General features: G+C 48.1%; 2 protein-coding genes across 3 annotated transcripts in view; both read right to left on the reverse strand.

The window, feature by feature from the left end:
- Positions 1 to 24,267, reverse strand: part of LOC147083857 (uncharacterized) — a 223,731-nt gene extending 199,464 nt beyond the window's left edge. Inside the window, exons 1-2 of one of the 2 annotated variants that reach the window (XM_085980098.1) lie at positions 24,118 to 24,267; positions 22,346 to 22,508 (exon numbers count right to left, since the gene is read on the reverse strand). The gene's annotated coding sequence lies outside the window, so the exon portion shown is untranslated. Of the gene's footprint in view, positions 1 to 22,345; positions 22,509 to 23,757; positions 24,095 to 24,117 lie in introns of those variants that run through there. The other variant, XM_085980099.1, reaches the window with a different exon arrangement.
- Positions 1 to 25,221, reverse strand: part of LOC147083862 (uncharacterized) — a 232,805-nt gene that overhangs the window by 3,248 nt on the left and 204,336 nt on the right. The window contains exon 2 of the mRNA XM_085980102.1: positions 7,903 to 8,569. Within this exon, the coding sequence (XP_085836228.1) occupies positions 7,903 to 8,461 (559 nt within the window). The 5' untranslated portion in view covers positions 8,462 to 8,569. The remainder of the gene's footprint in view (positions 1 to 7,902; positions 8,570 to 25,221) is intronic.

The following is a 25,221-nucleotide window of genomic DNA, read 5'->3' on the forward strand; positions in this document are numbered from 1 at the left end:
GCCTCCACCGCCCTCTGTGGCAGAGAATTCCACAGGTTCACCACTCTCTGGGTGAAGAAATTCCTCCTCATTTCAGTCCTAAATGGCTTACCCCTTATCCTTAGACTATGACCCCTGGTTCTGGACTCCCCGGTCATCAGAAACAGCCTTCCTGCATCTAGTCTGTCCAGGCCTGACAGAATTTTATAGGTTTCGATGAGATCCCCTCTCAATCTTCTAAACTCCAGTGAGTATAAGCCCAATCGACACAATCTCTCCTCATACGTCATTCCTGCCATCCCAGGTATCAGCCTGGTGAATCTTCGCTGCACTCCTTCCATGGCAAGAACGTCCTTCCTCAGGTAAGGCGACCAAAACTGCACACAATACTCAAGGTGCGGTCTCACCAAGGCCCTGTACAACTGCAGCAAGACATCCTTGTTCCTGTACTCGAACCCTCTTGCTACGAAGGCCAACACACCATTTGCCTTCTTAACCGCCTGCTGCACCTGCATGCTTCCCTTCAGCGACTGGTGCACAAGAACACCCAGGTCTCTTTGCACTTCCCCTTCTCCCAATCTCTTGCCATTCAAATAATAATCTGCCTTCCTGTTTTTGCCACCAAAGTGGATAACCTCACATTTATCCACATTATAGTGCATTTGCCATGTTTCTGCCCAATCACCCAACCTGTCCAAATCGTACTGGAATTTCACGCCAGGGCAATTTGGCACATTGGATCCAAAATTGTCTTCGTGGCAGGAGGCAGAGGGTGATGGTCGAAGGTTGTTTTTGTGACTGGAAGCCTGTGTCCAGTGGTGTACCGCAGGGATCGGTGCTGGGTCCTTTGCTGTTTGTAGTGTACATTAATGATTTAGATATCAATGTAGGAGGTATGATCAGTAAGTTCGCAGATGACACGAAAATTGGTGGAGTGATAAATAGCGAGGAGGGAAGCCTCAGGCTACAGGACAATATAGACGGATTGGTCAGATGGGCAGAACAGTGGCAAATGGAATTTAACCCTGAAAAGTGTGAGGTGATGCATTTTGGGAGGACTAACAAGGCAAGGGAATACACAATGAATGGTAGGACCTTAGGAAGGACAGAGGATCAGAGGGACCTTGGTGTGCATGTACATAGATCCCTGAAGGCAGCAGGACAGGTAGATAAGGGGGTTAAAAAGGCATATGGGATACTTGGTTTCAATAGCCGAGGCATAGAATATAAGAGCAGGGAGGTTATGATGGAGCTGTACAAAATGCTGGTTAGGCCTCAGCTGGAATACTGTGTGCAGTTCTGGTCGCCACACTATAGGAAGGATGTGATTGCATTGGAGAGGGTGCAGAGGAGATTCACCAGGATGTTACCTGGGCTGGAGCGCTTCAGCTATGAAGAGAGACTGGACAGGCTGGGGTTGTTTTCCTTAGAGCAGAGAAGGCTGAGGGGGGACCTGATTGAGGTGTACAAAATTATGAGGGGCATAGATAGGGTAGATAGAAAGGAACTTTTCCCCTTAGTAGAGGGGTCAATAACCAGGGGGCATAGTTTCAAAGTAAGGGACAGGCGGCTTAGAGGGGATTTGAGGAAAAACTTTTTCACCCAGAGGGTGGTTGGAATCTGGAAATCACTGCCTGAAAGGGTGGTAGAGGCAGGAACCCTCACAACATTCAAGAAGCATTTAGATGAGCACTTGAAACGCCACAGCATACAAGGCTGCGGACCAAGTGCTGGAAAATGGGATTAGATTAGACAGGGCTTGATGGCCGGCGTGGACACGATGGGCCGAAGGGCCTCTTTCTGTGCTGTATAACTCTATGACTCTAACTCTGAGCCGAAGTTCCTCGAGTTGCAGACACTTCTGGTCACCACACTTTAGGAAGGATGTGAAGACCCTTGAGAGGGTGCAGAGGAGATTTACCAGAATGGGTCCGGGAATGGGGGATCTTAGCTACAAGGACAGGTTGGAGAAGCTGGATTTGTTTTCATTAGGGCAAAGGAGGATGAGGGGTGATTTGACAGAGGTGTTTAAGATTATGACGGGTTTGGATAGGCTAGACGGTGAAAGGCTGTTCCCACTAGTTGATGGGACAAGGACTAGGGGACACAGATTTAAGGTTTTGGGCAAGAGATACAGGGGGGATGTGAGGAAAAACTTTTTTACACAGCCACTGGTGAGGACCTGGAACTCACTGCCGACGGAAGTGATGGAAGCGGAGACACTCAATGTTTTCAAGGGGAGACTGGCTAGGCACTTGGGGGAAATAAACGTGCAGGGCTACGGGGATAGGGCGGGGGAGTGGGACTGACTGGATTGCTCTACAGAGAGCCGGCTCAGACTCGATGGGCCGAATGGCCTCCTTTTGTGCCTCTATGACTCCATGTGGTTGCTGTGGATCACTCTGCGGTCCACCAGCTCCCACATGCTACAGCTGCAACACATCACCTGCTCCGCCATCTCTATTGTATTTTATTTAACTAATTAGGTTTTCAGGTTTTGAAATAACCAATTGTCTATGAACAGTTTTTAATCTTGGTAATAACCTTCTTTAATTTATTACATTTAGTTATATGCTTTAGGTCTTTACTGTAACTTAGCCCACAGTCCTAATTAAACCCTAGTTGTTTATATTTTTTCACGTATCAAGCAACCCCTCTTACCCCCACCTCATCGAATTCGCTCACTCACACAATTCCCGAGTTAAGTACTCTGTAGAAGCAGTACTCCGTAGAACTGGACTCCATGCTACTTACCTCCCAAACATTTCTCCTTCCGCACTCAAAAGGCCGATGAATTTCAGGTCCTGATGAATGGAGTGACTCTCGGAGATCTTGATGTGAAGTTTGGTTTGAGTTTCCCCGTCTGTCAATCCTGCCCTTCTCACAGCCGGTGAAAGGAGTTTACAAAAGCCATCACTGAGAGTCCAGGACAGAAATTGACAACATTCTCCCCCAGCAACAATTCTCTTGTCCTCACCCAATCACGTTCCCTTAGCAACAAGGTATTGAAACTTCTTTTATACATTCTCGCAAAATATTACACACAGGTGTCTTCAACCAATCTCGCTCCCCCAGCAACAACTCCCCGGTCCTCACAGGATACTAGTTTGGCAACATAAAATGATATGGAACCTTCCAGAACTTTGGGCACTTTTTAATGGTTAATTACAAAATGGGCAGTTTTGCAGTTACCAATTACTGTAACTCATCAATACTCACAATTCTGATTCATCGACTTTGCATTATAGAATAGTAGAATTACATTAATACATCCAAAGGGCTTCCAGCAAATAGTTTACAGAAGGCTGCACCACTGAATAAATGTGAAATATTTAGTGTTTCCCACATTCAATAGCTGTTAATTTTATTTTGCCTCATTTGAACACATTAATCTGACTTGCTGAAGGGCACTGATGTAATTTGATTGGAGGCCTTCTATCAATTATCTTGCCTACCCTCAATCTGGCAAGAAACTACTTAAAAATGTCGACTATTCCTCAATTCAATTAATGTCAAGCACAATGGTTTTAATGGGAACAGAAACAAACAGTTAATTCCTGCCCCTTGCCCACCACAACAGCACTTAGACACACTATGGGGAATCCTCATGGGACAAAGATGGAAACTTTGTGAATTTAACACAAAATGGGGGCAGCGAATGTTGTAAAGCCTAAGGGGGAATTACAGTTTGTGTCCCGAGCTGAGCCGCCCCCTCTTAAGCTGAGTTTGTTTAGTCTTGTTTCTTATTTACAAGTTCACTTCTTACAAAACATTCTTTAATTCTTTATGTTGCTGCTTTAAGCTATATAATTTTCACCCTAATAGATATGTACTTGAAGTGCCGTAACCTACAAGGCTGCGGACCAAGTGCTGGAAAGTGGGATTAGGGTGGATAGCTCTTTGTCGGCCGGCACGGACAAGATGGGCCGAATGGCCTCCTTCTGTGCTGTAAATTTCTATGATTCTATGATTCATTGATCATCCCATTCCCAAGCTGACTCTGTGTTAACACCTCAGATGAGCCGTCCCACGGGGTGACTCCCTCAACCTGTTCTCCCGGTTACAGAACCAGTTTGTCTCTCTCAGGAATGCCCAAGTCTCTGTTGTCTGGGCACCAACTCACTCGTGACCTCACATGTTGCAACAAGTCTGCTGCCTGAGCAGTTTGCAGTGTTATTAGGTCTGTGGGTCTCTTAGCAACCACATCCCTTATCTAGGCAAAGGGCTCATCTCCTGACTTTGGGTGTTATCATTCCAAACTTCAGCATTCTCTGTCTTTTAGCTTCAATCTGTCTGTGTCCACCCAGTGACAACACTGAGCTCCTCCCTCCAACCACTGACACTCGCCCTCTTGCTGAGAAAGAAAGGCTTCCATTTATATAGCACCTTTCACAACCTCAGGACGTCCCAGAGCACTTTACAGCCAATGAAGTACTTCTGAAGTGTAGTCACTGTTGTAATGTAGGAAACGCGGCAGCCAATTGGTGCACAGCAAGCTCCCACAAACAGCAATGTGACAATGACCAGATAATCTCTTTCAGTGATGTTGATTGAGGGATAAATATTGGCCCCAGGACACCGGGGAGAACTCCCCTGCTCTTCTTCAATGTAGTGCCATGGGATCTTTTACGTCCACCTGAAAGAGCAGACGGGGGCCTCGGTTTAACATCTCATCCGAAAGACGGCACCTGTGACAGCGCAGCACTCTCTCAGTACTGGAGTGTCAGCCTAGATTTTTATGCTCAAGTCTCTGGACTGGGACTTGAACCCACGACCTTCTGACTCAGAGGTGAGAGTGCTGCCCACTGAGCTAAAGTGCCTGGAGCTAAGCCAGCTGGGATACTTGACATAGGATTACATCGGATATACGGCACAGAAACAGGCCATTCGGCCCAACCAGTCCATGCCGGTGTTTATGCTCCACTCGAGCCTCCTCCCGTCTTTCCTCATCTAAATCTATCAGCATAACCCTCGATTCCCTTCTCCCTCATATGCTTGTCTAGCCTCCCCTTAAATGCATCGATACTATTCGCTTCAACCACTCCCTGTGGCAGCGAGTTCCACATTCTCACCACTCTCTGGGTAAAGAAGTTTCTTCTGAATTCACTATTGGGTTTCTTGGTGACTATCTTATATTGAGGCCTCTAGTTATGCTCTTCCCCACAAGTGGAAACATTCTCTCTGTATCCACTCTATCAACATTTTTCATAATTTTAAAGACCTCTATTAGGTCACCCCTCAGCCTTCTGTTTTCAAGAGAAAAGAGACCCAGCCTGTTCATCCTTTCCTGATATGTATACCCTCGCATTTCTGGTATCATCCTTGTAAATCTTCTCTGCACCCTCTCCAGTGCCTCTATATCCTTTTTATAATATGGCGACCAGAACTGTACGCAGTACTCTAAGTGTGGTCTAACCAAGGTTCGATACAGGTTTAGCATAACTTCACTACTTTTCAATTCTATCCCTCTAGAAATAAACCCTAGTGCTTGGTTTGCTTTTTTTATGGCCTTGCTAACCTGTGTCGCAACTTTTAGTGATTTGTGTATTTGTACTCCGAGATCCCTTTGTTCCTCTACCCCACCTAGACTCGCACCCTCCCAGTGATAAGTGACCTCCCCATTCTTCCTACCAAAATGTAATACCTCACATTTATCTGTTCAGCCTTGGTCACTCTGCAAAAACTCTGAAATGTTTAATAATGAAATCAGGGAGTCAAAAAGCTGAGGTGAGGCAGTTTAAAAAGACAGTCCCTGACCAGAGATTGCTGGATGCTGACACTCGGCGCTCACGAGGATAGAATGTCCCATTCCCCAGGCACGGACATCCAGCACCTTGATCACAGCAACAATTCACAAAACGTTGGCAATGTAACTTGGAGCAGAGACGGTTAAGTGAAGCTGTGATCGAGGTGCTCAAAATTATGAGAGGTTTTGATCGAGCAAACAAGGAGAAGCTGTTGTCACTGGCAGGAGGGTCGGTAACGAGAGGACACAGATTTCAGATCATTGGCAAAAGAATCGAGAGAGGAAATGAGGAGACTTTTTTTACACAGCGAATTGTGATGACCTGGAATGCACTGCCTGAATGGGAGGTGGAAGCAGATTCAATAGTAACTTTCAAAAGGGAATTGGATATATACTAAAAGCAGAAATTTGCAGGGCTGTGGGGAAAGAGCAGGGCAGTGGGACTAATTGCATCGCTCTTTCAGAGAGCTGGCACCAGCACGATGGGCCGAAAGGCACCCTACTGTGCTCTATGATTCTATAACATCAGCTTCTCTCTGCACACTAGTACTGAGAGAACAGGGAATAATCTTTAAATCCAGCCCAGTTATTGGGGTTTTAACATTAACAAGCCCCAGTTGCCTGAATTAACATGGTTCAGTCCTGGATGTGATTAAAGGCATCGGAAACAGTGGAATCGACCCACCGCAGTCACACTGTGGACACTCTGGTGTGTCAGCGGGTGGGATACACCAGGGAATCCCTTTCCACACACTGAGGTTGACTCTAATGATCGGGAGTCCTAGGGTTTCGGATACCAGATAATCAAGCTCACAAGAACACAAATTGTCTCTCCAGGCTTTATTAAGAGCGCTGCATAACACAGATCAGGTGATAATTCCCTCAATCTGGAGAATAGAAGTACAGTGGATTCGCGCGTGATCTTCTTGAGTCTGTTCCAATTGACAATGGCTTAAGTGGCCTGTTCTTATACACAAGCTTGGTTACCGCTCAGGAAATGGGACTGTTTGGACCCGTCTGTTGGCCGCCTCCTGAACTCCTGCTAATTCAGGGAATTTAGTCCATCTGTGACCAGACTATAACCACAAGCCCATCTGGTTATCACACCTATACGGTCCGTGAGGTTATTATTAGATTCACACCCAGACGTTGTGCCTTCACTTGTCTGGCACTTCATCCCATAACACGGGTACAGGGGCTCAGTAATGTTTCATTCATCAGAAAAAGACAAAGTACAACAACATACTGGGCAGCTTAACAGAATCTCATCATATTTATGGGGCCATAAATATAATAGTCATTAATAAATCCAGGAGGGAATTCAGGAGAAATTTCTTTACCCAGAGAGTGATGAGAATGGGGAACTCACTCCCACAAGGAGTAGTTGAGGTGAATGGTATAGATGTATTTAAGGAGAAGCCAGGTAAACATAGGAGGATATGTCGGAGGAGGCTCGTGTGGAGCATAAACCCCGGCATGGACCAGTTGGGCCGAATGGCCTGTTTCTGTGCTGTACATTCGATGTAATAACATGAACAGTCCACCGGTGCGCTCGAGGCCTTCCGCGACCGGTGGGTACCGGAGGGACTGGCGTGTATCATCACCACCGAAAATAGAATTTTAATTTCATTTAAGTTTCCTTTAAACTTTTTTGGTTATGTTACATGTTTTATTGGTTGTGATGGTTGACTTTTAATAGGCAATTGCCTGTGATAAGGAGAAAAACAAAAATAACATTAACAGTTAAATCAAGGGAATCATCAGCACAACAGATTGAGAGTTTAAACAGCAGTACAAGAATTTATAAAACATTCATCCATTCCACGTTCATGTCACCCCAGCTGTCTACAGGGCCCTGCGCTACAGAACAGTGTGAACTCGCTGGTGACTCAGCAGGTCATTGGAGCTTTTAAAGCTCTTCCCACAATCAGAACATGTAAACGCTCTCTCATCAGTGTGAACTCGCTGGTGTACCAGCAGGTTGGTGGACTGCAAGAATCCCTTCCCACACACAGAGCAGGGAAATGGCCTCTCCCCAGTGTGAACTTGCTGGTGTCTGGTCAGAGCCCCGGATCTTTTAAAACTCTTCCCACAGTCAGAACATGTAAATGGTCTCTCATCTGTGTGAACAAGCTGGTGTTGCTTCAGGTCCCGGGAGTATTTAAAGCTCTTCCCACAGTCAGAACATGTAAATGGTCTCTCATCAGTGTGAACCAGCTGGTGTATCAGCAGGTTGGATGAATCAGTGAATCCTTTCCCACACACAGAGCAGGGAAATGGCCTCTCCCCAATGTGAACTCGCTGGTGTTCCTTCAGAGCCCCGGAGCTTTTAAAACTCTTCCCACAGTCAGAACATTTAAACGCTCTCTCATCAGTGTGAACAAGCTGGTGTTGCTTCAGATCCTTGGAGTATTTGAAGCTCTTCCCGCAGTCAGAACATTTAAATGGTTTCTCATCAGAGTGAGCTTGCTGGTGTCTCAGCAGGTGGGATGAATACACAAATCCCTTCCCACACACGGAGCAGGTGAATGGACTGACCCCAGTGTCACTGCGCCGATGAACTTCTGATGTAGACGGGGAACTGAATCCCTTCCCGCTGTCCCCACCTTCACCTGGTTTCTCCCCGATGTGACGGAGCACGTGTCTCGCAAGGTCAGGCGATCGGCTGAAGGCGAGTCCACACACGGAACACGTGTGCGGTTTGTCTACGCTGTGATCACTGCTCTTTCCTTCCATGTGCAAAGGCCGATGATTTTCAGGTCCTGATGAATCGAGCGACTGTCAGATCCTGACGTGATGTCTGGTCTGAGCTTCCGGTCTGTAAATGCTCCACTTCTAAAAACCCTGTAAAAGGAGTGTAGAAAGGGGTAAGAGGGAGAATGTTGTCTCATGTCGCTCTTTCCCAGCCCAGGGGCAGTGAAGCTGATTTTCAGGCCCCAGCTGCTGCACAGGTTGGTTGAAAGAATCAACAGTAATGGCGGCTGCAATCCCCACCAGCCCCCGCGCTCCAGAAAGCGCTCCGGCCGCCGCTCACAGTTGTGACTGACCCCGCGCATGCGCCCCATGGCCCCGCCCTCCCCTGCTCCACAGGCGCCCGGCCCGCACCGCGCATGCTCAGCACACACCCTGGGCCCCTGTCAAACATCCTCCCCCGCGCCTGCGCGCTGGGCCCCTGAGCTCCAGGCTGCCACGCGGGGCTTTCTTTGTAAAGTCGGTGTTGGTTAAGAGCTGCAATCAGTGAGGGAAACATAGAAGATAGGAGCAGGAGTCGGCCATTCAGCCCCTCGAGCCTGCTCCGCCATTCAACAAGATCATGGCTGATCATCCAAATTCAGTACCCTGTTCCTGCCTTCTCCCCATATCCCTTTAGCCTTAAGAAATATATCCAACTCCTTCTTGAATATATTTAATGAATTGGCCTCTACTGCCTTCTGTGGTAGAGAATTCCACAGGTTCACCACTCTCTGGGTGAAGAAATTCCTCCTCATCTCTGTCCTAAAAGGCTTACCCCTTATCCTTAGTCTGTGACCCCTGGTTCTGGACTCCCCGACCATTGGGAACATCCTTCCTGCATCTAGTCTGTCCAGTCCTGTTAGAATTTTATAAGTTTCAATGAGCTCCCCTCTCATTCTTCTAAACTCCAGCGAGTATAAGCCCAATCGACCCAATCTCTCCTCATACGTCATTCCTGCCATCCCAGGTATCAGTCTGGTGAATCTTCGCTGCACTCCTTCCATGGCAAGAACATCCTTCCTCAGATAAGGCGACCAAAACTGCACACAATACTCAAGATGTGGTCTCACCAAGGCCCTGTACAACTGCATCCTTGTTCCTGTACTCAAACCCTCTCACTACGAAGGCCAACATACCATTTGCCTTCTTAACCGCCTGCTGCACCTGCATGCTTACCTTCAGCGCACAAGAACACCCAGGTCTCGTTGCACTTCCCCTTCTCCCAATCTATTGCAGTTCAGAAAATAATCTGCCTTCCTGTTTTTGCCACCAAAGTGGATAACCTCGCATTTATCCACATTATACTGCATCTGCCATGCTTCTGCCCAATCACCCAACCTGTCCAAATCATACTGGAGTTTCTCGGCATCCTCCTCACAGCACACATGCCCACGCAGCTTTGTGTCGTCTGCAAACTTGGAGATATTTCATCCAGTTCTCTCGTCTAGATCATTTATATATATATTGTGAATAGCTGGGGTCCTAGGACCAATCCCTGCGGTACCCCAGTAGTCACTGCCTGCCACTCGGAAAAAGAGCCATTTATTCCAACTCTTTGCTGCCTGTCTGCCAACCTGTTCTGCATCCAAGTCAATACCTTGCCCCCAATCCCATGTGCCTTAACTTTACACGCTAATCTCTTATGCGGGACCTTATCGAAAGCCTTCTGAAAGTCCAAATACACCACATCCACTGGTTCTCCCTTAGCTATTCTACCAGTTACATCCTCAAAAAATTCCAGTAGATTAGTCAAGCACGATTTACCTTTTGTAAATCCAAGTTGACTTTGTCCGATCCTGTCACTGTTTTCCAAGTGCTCTGCTATTACATCTTTTATAATGGACTCTAGCATTTTCCCCACTACCGATGTCAGGCTTACCGGTCTATAATTTCCCATTTTCTCTCTACCACCTTTTTTGAATCGTGGGGTAACATTAGCTACCCTCCAATCCATGGGAACTGTTCCAGAGTCTATCGAATTTTGGAAGATGACCAGCAATGCATCTACTATTTCTAGGGCCACTTCCTTAAGTACCCTAGGATGTAGATGATCAGGCCCTGGGGATTTATCGGCCTTCAATCCCGTCAATTTCCCAAACACCATTTCCCGACAAATACTGATTTCTTTCAGTTCCTCCCTCTCATTAGCAGTAACATAGAAGATAGGAGCAGGAGTAGGCCATTCAGCCCCTCAAGTCTGCTGCAGAATTCAATGAGATCATGGCTGATCATCCAAACTCAGTACCCTGTCCCTGCCTTCTCCCCATATTCCTTGATCCCTTTAGCCTGAAGAAATATATTTAACTCCTTCTTGATGCACTGTCCCCAGGTGAGAGCAGCTCAGTCAGCACAGAGCTGGGGCTGGAATCTGGGAGAGGGGCCGCAGGCAGCGGGCCTGGCAAAGGGACCATCACTGATTGAATAATAAACAGGGGTAAGGGCACACTAACCTAACATCAGATATATCTATAGCTTAAGTAGACAGATTTTAAGCCAAATGATGGGACCGAAGGCTGCAATTCCTGTGCCATGCAGGAACTCCGGGACGCTTCACGTGTCCTGGTGAACCGCGTGTGCAGGAAGCGCCTCCAGTGGCTGGAACTCGACCTCAGGATCTCTGAGCTTGGGGAGCGGCTGGAGTCACTGCCGGGCAGATGGGAGGCTGAGAGGTTCCTGGAGCGCACGTTCCAGGAGGTGGTCACCCCGCAGCCACAGAGAGTTTGTGGGAATTGTAACTGGGTGGCCGCCCAGCAGGGTTTGAGGAGGCAAGGCAGTGCAGGAATCCCCCGGGAGTGCGGCGCTCTCAAACCGGTTTTCAGTGCTGAATCCCGGTGAGGGTGACGACACCTCGGGGGGGAGAGTGCAGTCTAGAGCGCATCCACTGCACTGTGGGGCAAGGCCAATTTCAGTGGGGTGAGAATGGATCTGGCCCGGGTAAATTGGAATCAAAGATTGGCAGGAAAAACTGTAGAGGAACAATGGGCTGCCTTTAAAGAGGAAATAATTCGGGTACAGTCGAGGTACATTCCCACTAAGGGGAAATGTAGGGCAACTAAAGTCAGAGCTCCCTGGATGACGAAAGAGATAGAGAGTAAGATGAAGCAGAAAAAGAGCGTGTATGACAGATGTCAGGTCGAGAATACATCTGAGAATCAGGCTAAATATAGAAAGTTCAGAGGAGAAGTGAAAAAGAAAATACGAGGGGCAAAGAGAGGGTATGAGAATAGAATGGCAGCTAACATAAAAGGTAATCCAAAAGTCTTCTATAGGCATATAAATAGTAAACGGGTAGTAAGAGGAGGGGTGGGGCCGATTAGGGACCAAAAAGGAGACCTACGCATGGAGCAGAGGGTAAGGCTGAGGTACTAAATCAGTACTTTGCATCTGTCTTCACCAAGGAAGAAGATGCTGCCATAGACATAGTGAAGGAGGAGGTAGAGGAGATACTGGATGGGATAAAATTGATAAAGACAAGGTACTAGAAAGGCTGGCTGTACTTAAAGTAGATAAGTCACCAGGACCGGATGGGAAGCATCCTAGTACGCTGAGGGAAGTGAAGGAAGAAATTGCGGAGGTACTGGCCATAACCTTCCAAATCCTCATTAGAAACTGGGGTGGTGCCAGAGGACTGGAGAATTGCAAATGTCACACCCTTGTTCAAAAAAGGGTGTAAGGACAAACCCAGCAACCACGGGCCAGTCAGTTTGACCTCGGGAGTGGGGAAGCTTTTAGAAACAAAAATCAGGGACAAAATTAACAGTGTGGATTAATTAAGGAAAGCCAGCACGGATTTGTTAAAGGCAAATCGTGTTTAACCAACTTGATGGAGTTTTTTGATGAGGTAACAGAGAGGGTTGATGAGGGCAATGCGGTTGATGTGGTGTGCATGGATTTCCAAAAGGCGTTCGACAAAGTGACACATAATAGGCTTACCAGCAAAGTTGAAGCCTATGGAGTAAAAGGGACAGTGGCTGCATGGATAGGGAATTGGCTAAGTGACAGGAAACAGTGAGTAGTGGTGAACGGTTGTTTTTCAGACTGGAGGAAGGTACACAGTGGTGTTCCCCAGGGGTCGGTTCTAGGGCCACTGCTTTTCTTGATATATATTAAAGACTTGGATGTGGGTGTACAAGGCACAATTTCAAAATTTGCAGATGACACAGAACTTGGAAGTATAGTGAACAGTGAGGAAGATAGTGATAGACTTCAAGTGGACATAGACAGGCTGGTGGAATGGGCGGACACATGGCAGATTAAATTTAATGCAGAAAAATGTGAAGTGATATATTTTGGTAGAAAGAATGAGGAGAGGAAATATAAACTAAAGGGTACAATCCTAAAGTGGGTGCACGAACAGAGAGAGCTGGGGGTATATGTGCACAAATCATTGAAGGTGGCAGGTCAGGTTGAGAAAGCAGTTAAAAAAGCTGATGGAAACCTGGGCTTCATGAATAGAGGTATAGAGTACAAAAGTGTTGAAATTATGATGAACCTTTATAAAACACTAGTTCGGCCTCAACTGGAGTATTGTGTCCAATTCTGGGCACCGCACTTTAGGAAGGATGTGAAGGCCTTAGAGAGGGTGCAGAAAAGATTTACGAGAATGATTCCAGGGATGAGGGACTTCAGTTACATTGATAGACTGGAGAAGCTGGGGTTGTTCTCCTTGGAGCAGAGAAGATTGAGAGGAGATTTGATAGAGGTGTTCAAAATCAAGAGGGGTCTGGACAGAGTAGATAGAGAGAAACTCTTCCAATTGGCAGAGGGGTCGAGAACCAGAGGACACAGATTTAAGGTGATTGACAAAAGAACCAAAGGCGACATGAGGAAAAACTTTTTGACGCAGCGAGTGGTTAGGATCTGGAATGCACTGCCTGAAAGGGTGGTGGAGGCAGATTCAATCACCGCTTTCAAAAGGGAATTGGAGAAGTACCTGAAAGAGAAATATTGCAGGACTTCAGATTCCTGGGGCAGGAGGGACCAGTTCTGGGGCAGGAGGGACCTGTCCAAGGTGGACAGGTTGCACCTCAACAGAGCTGGGACCAATGTCCTCATGGGACGGTTAACTAGTGCTGTGGGGGAGGGTTTAAATTAATTAGACAGGGGGATGGGCACCAGGGTGAAACATTAGAGAGGAGAAACAAGGTGAAGAGAGGACTGGGAGAGACAAGTAGCACTAGAGGGACAGAATTGCTGGTCATCTTCCAAAATTCGATAGACTCTGGAACACTTCCCATGGATTGGAGGGTAGCTAATGTTACCCCACTATTCAAAAAAGGTGGTAGAGAGAAAACGGGGAATTATAGACGAGTAAGCCTGACATCGGTAGTGGGGAAAATGCTAGAGTCCATTATAAAAGATGTAAAAAAAAGTGACAGGATCAGACAAAGTCAACATGGATTTACAAAAGGTAAATCGTGCTTGACTAATCTACTGGAATTTTTTGAGGATGTAACTGGTAAAATAGATAAGGGAGAACCAGTGGATGTGGTGTATTTGGACTTTCAGAAGGCTTTCGATAAGGTCCCGCATAAGAGATTAGCGTGTAAAGTTAAGGCACATGGGATTGGGGGCAAGGTACTGACTTGGATAAAGAACTGGTTGGCAGACAGGAAGCAAAGAGTTGGAATAAACGGCTCTTTTTCCGAGTGGCAGGCAGTGACTAGTGGGGTATCGCAGGGATTGGTCCTTGGGCCCCAGCTATTCACAATATATATAAATAATCTAGACGAGGCAACTAGATGTAATATCTCCAAGTTTGCAGACGACACAAAGTTGGGTGGACATGTGTGCTCTGAGGAGGATGCCGAGAAGCTCCAGTATGATTTGGGCAGGTTGGGTGATTGGGCAGAAGCATGGCAGATGCAGGATAATGTGGACAAATGTGAGGTTATCCAGTTTGGTGGCAAAAACAGGAAGGCAGCTTATTATCTGAACGGCAATAGATTGGGAGAAGGGGAAGTGTCCTTGTGCACCAGTCGCTGAAGGTAAGCATGCAGGTGCAGCAGGCGGTTAAGAAGGCAAATGGTATGTTGGCCTTCATAGCGAGAGGTTTCGAGTACAAGAACAAGGATGTCTTGCTGCAGTTGTACAGGGCCTTGGTGAGACAACACCTTGAGCATTGTGTGCAGTTTTGGTCGCCTTATCTGAGGAAGGATATTCTTGCCATGGAGGGAGTGCAGCGAATATTCACCAGACTGATACCTGGGATGGCAGGAATGACGTATGAGGAGAGATTGGGTCGATTGGGCTTATACTCACTGGAGTTTAGAAGAATGAGAGGGGATCTAATTGAAACTTATAAAATTCTAACAGGACTGGACAGACTGGATGCAGGAAGGATGTTCCCGATGGCCGGGGAGTCCAGAACCAGGGGTCACAGTCTAAGGAAAAGGAGTAAGCCATTTAGGACAGAGATGAGGAGGAATTTCTTCACCCAGAGGGTCTTAAATCTGTGGAATTCTCTGCCCCAGAGAGCCGTGGAGGCTGGGTCATTAAATACATTTAAGGTGGAGATAGACAGATTTTTGGCAAGATAAGGGAGCGAAGTGTAGTGTATGTGACCTGTACCACCTTAAGAGGATACCTTAAGGTGATGGACTACTTTTTGATGGCTCCTGTACATTGTAGTACCGGTGGTGACCACACCGGTATATAAACCCTGTGGAGCAAAGTGTATTCCAGTTCAGCCCTGACCCTCAGTTACTAAAGACCTGTTTAAGCATTTCTGTTGTCTGTGTCCAGTTATTCAGCATAACTACATTTGAAAGCACAGACTCAACAGTGGCGACGAGTCTGATCTTACCTAGCGGCAGTTGCATCAAAGGAAGCTTTGCCTCTGAAACGGGCGTCGAACAAGGACATCCACCCTCAACATCCTGCTGGGCACTGCATAGCACGGGAGGCAATCGGGAACCCGGGTTGGGTTCTGGCCACGAAGTCTAACATCACTGAACATCCCTTCGACGACAGCAGCGGGTAAGCCCGATCGAGCGGCACGGGGGGGAAGTCAGCCGAGTTGTCAGTAAGAGAAGGGGAGGGAAACGACGAAAAGGGCGGAGAACACGACCGCAGCCGGTGTCAGGGGCCGGACTGCAATCGGGGCAGAGACGCGCAGCAGCCAGAAAAGCGTTTATGTCCACGAGGACCGCGGGAGCGGTGGGGAACAAGAGCAGCAGCGTCGGGGAAAATAAAGGACCGCTGGGAGGTGAGAACGGCAACAGCGCAGTAATCGCCATTTTTAGTCAGCGGGGGAAGAAGACAAGCGCGGGAAAAGCCGCCAAGTGCGGGAAGCCGCCATTTTGAAAAATAAAATAAAATAATAATCATAATCCGAAGGAAAGGAAACTCAACAAGATGCCAAAAACGGGTAACATCACTGCTTTTGATAGCGATGTGGAAGATTGGGCCACTTATGTGGAACGCGTTGAAGTTTATTGTACAGCGAATGAGGTACCGGTGGATAAGAAAGCACTAACCCTATTAAACTCAATGGGTGCGAAGACGTACGGGTTATTAAGGAACCTTGTAACACCAGATAAACCGGTAGGAAAGAGTTTCGCGGATATTGTTACTATCCTGCAAGAGCATTTAAACCCCACGCCGCTGCTGATAGCGGAACGATTTAAATTCTACAAAAGAATTCAACTGAAAGAAGAAAGCAACGCTGAATTCTTAATTGAACTGTGCAAGTTATCAAAGTACTGTCAGTTCGGTACAGGACTAGCAGACGCACTGAGAGATAAGTTTGTGTGTGGGCTCCTAAGGGATGGAACCCAGAAGCGACTGCTAGAGGAAAAGGATCTTACGCTGGACAAAGCTTTCAGCATTGCAGCATCGCACGAGGCAGCAGCACGAGGCACTGCAGAAATGCAGCAAAGGCCATTGGAATTCAGCACCAATGAAATGGCATTGGGCGCAGTAAAGTGCTATCGTTGCGGAAGGACAACGCATGACCAGAACCAGTGCTGGTTCAAAGATAAAGAATGCAGGCAATGTGGCAAACTTGGTCACATAGCGAGAGTATGCCGGTCAGGAAAGAAGACCAGCAGCAAAAGGTCGCCGCAGGAGAAGTACAAAAAAGTACACAAGGTGACAGAGAACAGTTCGGATGAACAGAAGACGGATTCAGACTCCAGCAGTAAGGAACTGGGTTGTCTAAAAATACATAATGTGGGTAACTCAGCAGACCACCAAACTATCTGGGTCATGCTTCGGATAGCAGGAGTCCAAGTGAAGATGGAATTGGGACACTGGATCGGCATTGACGGTCATGAATAAGCAAGATTACAAAAGGTTATTCTCACACATTCCCCTGAGGGATACGGAGATTGTATTGAAAACATACACGGGGCAAATAGTATACCCCATCGGAAAGATAAAGGTAAAGGTGGTCTACAATGGTAAAGAAAGTCAGGAAATGGACTTGTATGTGTTACCTGATGGAGGTCCGCCACTACTGGGACGGGAATGGATCCGGAGAATAAATGTGGACTGGCATTCCATACAAGCACTAACTGTAGATTCCTGTAAAGAGGACGACGTCAAACCTAAACGACTGTCCAGAATATTGGACGATGCTAAGGAGGTGTTCCAACAGGGACTGGGAACACTGAAAGGAATTACGGCAAACATCAAGGTTGAAGAACATGCAAACCTGAAATTTTTCAAAGCTAGACCGGTACCTTATGCGATACGACCTGCTGTGGAAGCAGAGCTGGAAGGGCTAGAACATTCAGGAGTACTGTCAAAGGTGGACTGGAGCGAATGGGCCATGCCCATTGTTCCCATCATGAAGCGTTCGTTGAGCAACAAGCCGGGAGAACCTGGGAAGGTTCGCATCTGTGGCGATTTCAAGATCACTGTTAATCCGGTTCTTCACACGGTGCAATATCCGCTTCCGCGGATTGAAGATATCTTCGCTTCGCTGTCTGGCGGGAAACACTTCACCAAGATAGACCTGGCGCAGGCATACCTACAGATGGAAGTTGATGAAGCGTCACGCCAGTATCTCACGATCAACACACATAAGGGCTTTTATCGGTATAATAGACTGGTTTTTGGAGTGGCATTGGCTCCAGCGATTTGGCAAAGGGCCATGGAGCAGGTATTGCAGGGAATTCCAGGCACACAATGCTACCTGGACGACATTCTGATTACAGGAGATGATGATAAGGAGCACCTCGCGAATTTGGAGCAGGTGCTCACCAGATTGAAAGAATATGGACTCAGAGTTAATCGCCAGAAATGTGAGTTCTTTCAAAAGCGAATCTCATACTGCGGCCACGTCATTGACCAGGAGGGGCTCCATAAGTCACCTGACAAGATCGAAGCTGTTGTGAAAGCTCCCGCTCCGGAAAATGTATCCCAGTTGAGGTCGTTCCTTGGGTTGGTTAACTATTACCACAAGTTTCTTCCAAATTTATCCACGGTGTTACACCCGCTGAACACTCTTTTGCAAATGGGAGTACCATGGAAGTGGAGCGAGGATTGTAAGCGGGCTTTTCAAAAAAGCAAGGCACTGATCACCTCTAAGGAAGTGTTGGCTCACTTTAACCCAACACTGCCTATTCGCTTAGCGTGTGATGCTTCTCCATATGGTATCGGGGCAGTGCTCTCACATAAGTTGCCAAATGGCTTGGAAAGGCCAGTCGCGTTCGCATCCAGATCATTGACCTCCGCAGAGCACAACTATGCTCAGATAGATAGGGAGGCTCTCAGCCTCGTGTGGGGAGTTAAGAAATTTAGCCATTACCTGCAAGGCCAAAAGTTTACGCTGCTGACAGATCACCAGCCGTTGGTTTCCATTTTTAACCCTAAGAAGGGTGTTCCGGTTATGACGGCGCAGAGGCTTCAGAGATGGTCCCTTTTCCTAGGGGCACATCAATATGATATCGAATTCAAAGGTACAAAGCAACATGGTAATGCTGATGGGCTGTCGCGCCTGCCACTACCTACAGCGGAAGAGGCACCGGCAGTTGACCCTGTCGAGATATTTCACTCGACCATCATCGAATGCTTACCAGTCACCAATGCGAGTATTGAGAGAGAGACCCGAAACGACCTGACACTGTCTCGGGTCTACGATTTGACAGTGAAGGGATGGCCAGCACATGGTGACCCACTGTTACCAGCATTCTCAGCCAGACGAGAACAGCTGTCCATCTGTCAAGGAACATTGATGTATGGAACAAGGGTGATTATTCCTCCTAAATTAAGGGAGAGAGTTCTGAAGGAACTGCATGAAGGTCATCTGGGGGGAGTCAAGATGAAAAGCCTTGCTAGGGCTTATGTGTGGTGGCCAGGTATCGACAAACAAATAGAGGATCTGACTAAAAGCTGCTCAGGGTGCCAAAAAGTTCAAAACGTACCTCCAATTGCACCGCTGCATCCATGGGAATGGCCTTCAACCCCATGGCAACGTGTGCATATCGACTTTGCAGGTCCATTCATGGATTCCATGTTTTTGATAGCGGTAGACGCACATTCTAAATGGCCAGAAGTGATTAAGATGTCGACCACTACCTCTGAAAAGACAATCGCAGTTCTAAGAACCATATTTGCAAGGAATGGGTTGCCGGAACAAATATGTTCAGATAACGGACCACAGTTCGTGTCAGAAGAATTCCAGAAATTCATGAAAAAGAATGGGGTGAAACACTATACATCTGCCCCATATCATCCGGCTACAAATGGGTTGGCCGAGAGATTTGTACAAACGTTCAAAAAGGCGATAAAGGCCATGAGCGAAGACCATATTCCACTACAACACAAGGTGGACAATTTCCTGATGGCATATCGAAACGCCACGCATGCAGTGACAAATCAAAGCCCTGCCATAATGTTCTATAACAGGAGGTTGCGGTCCCGGTTGGATTTGTTAAAACCCAATGTGCGAAGGGAAGTCGAAAACAAGCAATTCCAGCACGTAAATAACAAGGCCACTCGGAGTTTCGAAATAGGACAACCAGTGTTGGCCAGGGACTATAGGAATGATAAATGGCAATCCGGAACAATTCGTGCCCGACAAGGACCCTTGATGTACACGGTAGACGTTGGAGAGAACGTAATACGACGTCATGCTGACCAACTTGTGGAATCGAGAACAAGGGTCGACCCCATGTCTACGGCAGAGACACCAGTTGAAGAAGTTATTGAGCCTGTAGCATCTACCTCAGACTCGTATGTACATGATGATGTTCAATCCATAGGAGATCAAATGGATCAGTCACCCCAGCAACGAGAACCAGAGACCCCTGAAAGGCGTTATCCGGCCCGGATCAGGAGGCCTCCTCAGAGACTGAATCTTTGAACAGTTTTGTGTGAAAGTTGTATACATGTTATCCATGTATTGTTTAAATTGGGGTGTACACTGTTAAGCTAAAAGGGGAGGAATTGTAGTGTATGTAACCTGTACCACCTTAAGAGGATACCTTAAGGTGATGGACTACTTTTTGATGGCTCCTGTACATTGTAGTACCGGTGGTGACCACACCGGTATATAAACCCTGTGGAGCAAAGTGTATTCCAGTTCAGCCCTGACCCTCAGTTACTAAAGACCTGTTTAAGTATTTCTGTTGTCTGTGTCCAGTTATTCAGCATAACTACATTTGAAAGCACAGACTCAACACGAAGGGTGCTCGGGAGCGGGCGGGGAAGTGGCTTTGAGCCCAAGATCAGCCATGATCTTATTGAATGGCGGAGCAGGCTCGAGGGGCCAAGTGGCCTATTCCTGCTCCTATTTCTTATGTTCAAAGCAGATAACTTCCCACTTCTCCACATTATATTCCATCTGCCATGTTCTTGCCCATTCACTGAACCTGTCGATATCCCTTTGCAGCCTCTTTGTCTCCTCCTCACAACTTATTTTCCCACCTAGCTTTGTATCGTCAGCAAACTTGGATACATTGCACTCGGTCCCCTCATCTAAGTCATTGATGGAGATTGTGAATAGCTGAGGCCCCAGTAATGATCCTTGCGGGACCCCACTAGTTACAGCCTGCCAGCCCGAAAATGAGCCGTTTATTCCTACTCTCTGTTTTCTGACCGTTAACCAGTCCTCAATCCATGCTAATATTACCCCCAATCCCATGAGCCCTAATGTAGTGTGACAGCACCCTGGGAGGAAAGGGCACCTGCTCCTGATCGCCACCCACTTAACTTGACAAGGTCGGACTGTCTACACCACAACTCCAGATATCCACAGCCATGCTTCAGCTGTCCAGAGCCTTGCTCAGGCCCCATCCGGAGGACTGCCTTCAGTTTCAGGCACCGCACCTCAGAAAGGGACACACTGGCCTCGGAGGGGGTGCAGGGCCAATTCACCAGGAGGACATCGGGGCTGAGAATGTCTCATTATGGGGACGGAACCATCGAATGAAACAGCACAGAAGGAGGCCATTCGGCCCACCATGCCTGTGCCGGCTCTTTGGTCGAGCTCTCCGATTAGTCCCACTCCCCCCTGCTGTTTCCCCCTCGCCCTGTAAATGTCTCCCCTTCAAGTATTTACCCACTTCTTTATGAAAGTGACGATTGAATCTGCTTCCACCGCCCTTTCAGGCAGCGCATTCCAGATCACAACAACTTGGTGTAAAAATCTGTTTCCTCATCTCACCTCTGGTTCTTTTGCCAATCGCCTTAAATCTGGTTTCTGTCCCTTCAGCCATTGGAAACGGTTTCTCCTTATTTACTCTCTCAAAATCCATCCTGATTTTGAACAACGCTATCAAATCTCCTCTTAATCTTCTCTGCCCCAAGGAGAACAACCCCAGCTTCTCCCGTCTCTCCACGTAACTCAAGTCCCTCATCCCTGGTCCCATTCTCGTAAATTTCTTCTGCACCCTCTCTAAGGCCTTGACATCCTTCCTAAAGTGTGGTGCCCAGCGGAAGCCTAGCCAGTGTTTTATAAAGGCTTAGCATAACCTGCTTGCTTTTGTACTCTATTCCTCTATTAATAAAGTCAAGGATCCTGTATGCTTATTAACAGCCTTCTCAACTTGTCCTGCCACCTTCTAAGATTTGTGTACATACCCCCCGAGGCCTCTCTGTTCCTGCACCCTCTTTAAAACTGGACCATTTAGTTTATATTGCCTCTCCTCGTTCTTCCTACCAAAATGAATCACTTCACACTTCTCTACATTAAATTTAATCTGCCACGTTTCTGCCCATTTCACCAGTCTGGCTACATCCTCCTGAAGTCTGTTACTATCCTCATTGTTTGCGACATTTGAGTTTCGTGTCATCTGTAAATTTTGAAATTTTGCCCTGGATCCCCAAGTCCAGGTCATTAATATATATCAAAAAAAGCAGTGGTCCGAATCAATGTTCACGTTAAGTTGCGCGGCCACGCAGCGGTCTGGAGGTCCCGCGCAGCCGGCTCACCGCCGTATAAATGGAATAAACGCGCATGCGCAGAAATTTGAATGGGCCGTGCAGCCCGTTAAAGGGGCCACGCACCTCAAAAAAAAAGAGGGAACATTGGTCCTAATACCGACGCCTGGGGAACATCACTGTTTACCTCCCTCCAGTCTGAAAAGAAACCGTTCACCACTACTCTCTGCTTTCTGTCCCTTGGCAGAAAATTGGGAGGGGGTGAGTGCAAACAGCACCTGATTTCTCACCAAGCACTTACGGGAGCAGGGGATTAGCCCTACTTTAAATGTCAGTCTCTTAAATATACATTAATAAAAAGGGAGACGCTGTCCCTTTAAAATCGGTCATCCACGGGGATTTTTAATGAAAATCTCATAGAAAAAGAGAGCGCCTGTCCCTTTAAGAGAAACCCCACCACTCCCATATTTCTCTTAAAGTGCTTGAAATTAATAATTAAAAACGCACAAAATTAATATTAAAAAAATTAATTCAGGGAGAAAAAATATTTTTACTCACATTTGCTCCACAGGGTTTCTTGTTTCTGTTCCATCAATTTAAAAACAAACAGCTTTTTTTATGATCAGCCATGATCGCATTGAATGGCGGAGCAGGCTCGAAGGGTCGAATGGCCTACTCCTGCTCCTATCTTCTATGTTTCTATATTTAAAACAAGTATCTTCTGTAAAATAAAATTAGTTTGAGCTGTAAAATGGGAAAGGAACATTAAAAATAAACTTTCCCAGGATCACAGATTCTGACCAGGCCGCTTTACAAAATGGCGGCGGGCTGATCCCAGGTCCCGCCTCCTCCTTCGCCGCGATTGGTTGGAGGACCAAAGCCCCTCGGTCGGTCCTCCAGGCTCCGCCTCCCCTCGCTCATTGGTGGAGAGCTCAGTGTCAGTCAGTGCACGCCGGCGACGTCGTGACGTTGCAGGGAGGGCGGTTGGAGCAGGCGGGAAATTAAATTAATTTAAATTAAATCTCCCGTCAGCCTCTTCTGTCCCAATCAGCCGGCGCAAGTCCCACCCCTCGGGCTCCCCGATTCGTTGGAGGACCCGCCGCCGGCTCGCTCCTCCAGCCCCGCCCCGCTCGCTCCCTATTGGTCGGAAGCTCCCGTCAATCAGGCCCTGGGCCCGGGTCCTATCACAGAATCACAGAAACCCCACAGTGCAGATAGAGGCCATTTCGGCCCATCGAGCCTGCAGCGACACACATCCCACCCGATCCCCGCAACCCCCACACCAACACATATCCCACCCTATCCCCGTAACCCCACGTATTTAATCCCCCTAACACTAAGGGTCAATTTATCATAGCCAATCAACCTAACCCGCACATCTTTGGACTGTGGGAGGAAACCGGAGCACCCGGAGGAAACCCACGCAAACACGGGGAGAATGTGCAAACTCCACGCAGTCACCCGAGGCCGGATTCGAACCCGGGTCCCTGGCGCTGTGAGGCAACAGTGCTAACCACTATGTCACCGTGCTGTACTTTCAATGATGACTTTTATAAACTGGTTTTACAGGAAATTAGAAGAGGAGGGGAGAGATTTGAAGACACTCGGTCCCTTTGTGACTCTAAAGTTGCAGCTGACCCCGCGCATGCGCCCCATGGCCCCGCCCTCTCCTGCGCCACAGGCGCCCGGCCCGCACTGCGCATGCTCAGCACACACCCTGTGCCCCTGTCAATCATCCTCCCCCTCTGAACAGGCCCCGCCCCCTCCCCCTACTCCGCATGCGCCGCCGGGCCCCGCTCCCGAGAATGAGCCGCTCCGCGCCTGCGCAAGGCCTCGGATTCTGTGGAAGGCCCGGGCAACCGCGAGAGTCCGGCTCACCGGCGGAAAGTGAGTTTTATGAGGGTTTTTTTTTAATATAGCGGAGAGAAGCGCGGGCGGGAAGATAAATAAAAAGAAAATACAAACCGCACCGTCCCAGCGCCCTCCCGGCACCGAGCGAAGCCTCTTCCTCTGATGACGTCACTATCGGGCCCCAGCCTCAGGGAGGAAGGTCCCGCCCCCTTGCCGCGCCGCCATTGGTTGGAGGACCAGGCCGCCCAGTTCAGTCCTCCCAGCTCAGCCCTGTTCCTATTGGTCAGCGCTCCCGTCAGTCAGAATCACATTGTTCCGGCTCACTCCGCCACCCCGCGCGGATGAAACCGCTCCGTTCGGCGTCCGCGGATGTCCCGCCCGACTCTCAGGTTTGCTTTTTCTGGTATTTTTCTTTATAATCTCGCTCTCCGCTCCCCCTTCACCTCGATTTAAATCGATTCCCCAGCACTTTACTTTACCCCGGCCGCTGATTCCGCCTCTTCCCCGGGCCAACTTCCGTCTTCTCCTCAGAGGCGGCGCACTGGCAGCCTCGTTTTGTGTTGGGGCCAAATGAGCATGCGCGGCCCCGCCTCTCCACATTTAAAGGGACACCCACCCACACACAGAATCACACAGAATCCCCACAGTGCAGATAGAGGCCATTTCGGCCCATCGAGCCTGCACCGACACATATCCCACCCTATCCCCGTAACCCCACGTATTTAATCCCCTAACAGGAAGGGTCAATTTATCATAGCCAAATCAACCTAACCCGCACATCTTTGGACTGTGGGAGGAAACCGGAGCACCCGGAGGAAACCCACGCAGACACAGGGAGAATGTGCAAACTCCACACCCACACCCTGCACATTTAAAGGGACACCCACCCCCTCTACATTTAAAGGGACACACACCCCCTCCACATTTAAAGGGACATCCACCCTGCCACATTTAAAGGGACACCCACCTCCTCCACATTTAAAGGGACTACCTCCCCCCATCTCATGTCCTCTACTGTGGAGGAGGAATTCCTTGAGTGTTTACGGGATGGTTTCCTGGACCAATATGTCGAGGATCCAACCAGAGACCAGGCCATCTTAGACTGGGTATTATGTAACGAGAAAGGATTAATTAGCAATCTTGTTGTATGAGGCCCCTTGGGTTGGAGTGATCATAATATGATCGAATTAGCACTGTTGCCTCACAGCGCCAGGGACCCGGGTTCAAATCCGGCCTCGGGTGACTGTCTGTGTGGAGTTTGCACATTCTCCCCGTGTTTGCGTGGGTTTTCTCCGGGTGCTCCTGTTTCCTCCCACAGTCCAAAGATGTGCGGGTTACGTTGATTGGCTATGATAAAAATTGGCCCTTAGTGTTAGGGGGGATTAAATACGTGGGGTTACGGGGATAGGGCTTGGGTGGGATGGCTGTCGGTGTAGCGACCGGGTGCTAGGGTTTGGATGATCAGCCATGATCTCGTTGAATGGCGGAGCAGGCTCGAAGGGCCGAATGGCCTGCTCCTGCTCCTATCTTCTATGTTTCTATGTTTCATTAAGATGGAGAATGAAGTTGTTGACTCAGAGATT

The sequence above is a fragment of the Somniosus microcephalus genome, unplaced genomic scaffold, assembly GCF_052327205.1.
Source record: "Somniosus microcephalus isolate GS21.2 unplaced genomic scaffold, FLI_Smic_1.0 scaffold37, whole genome shotgun sequence".
Taxonomy (NCBI): Eukaryota; Metazoa; Chordata; class Chondrichthyes; order Squaliformes; family Somniosidae; genus Somniosus; species Somniosus microcephalus.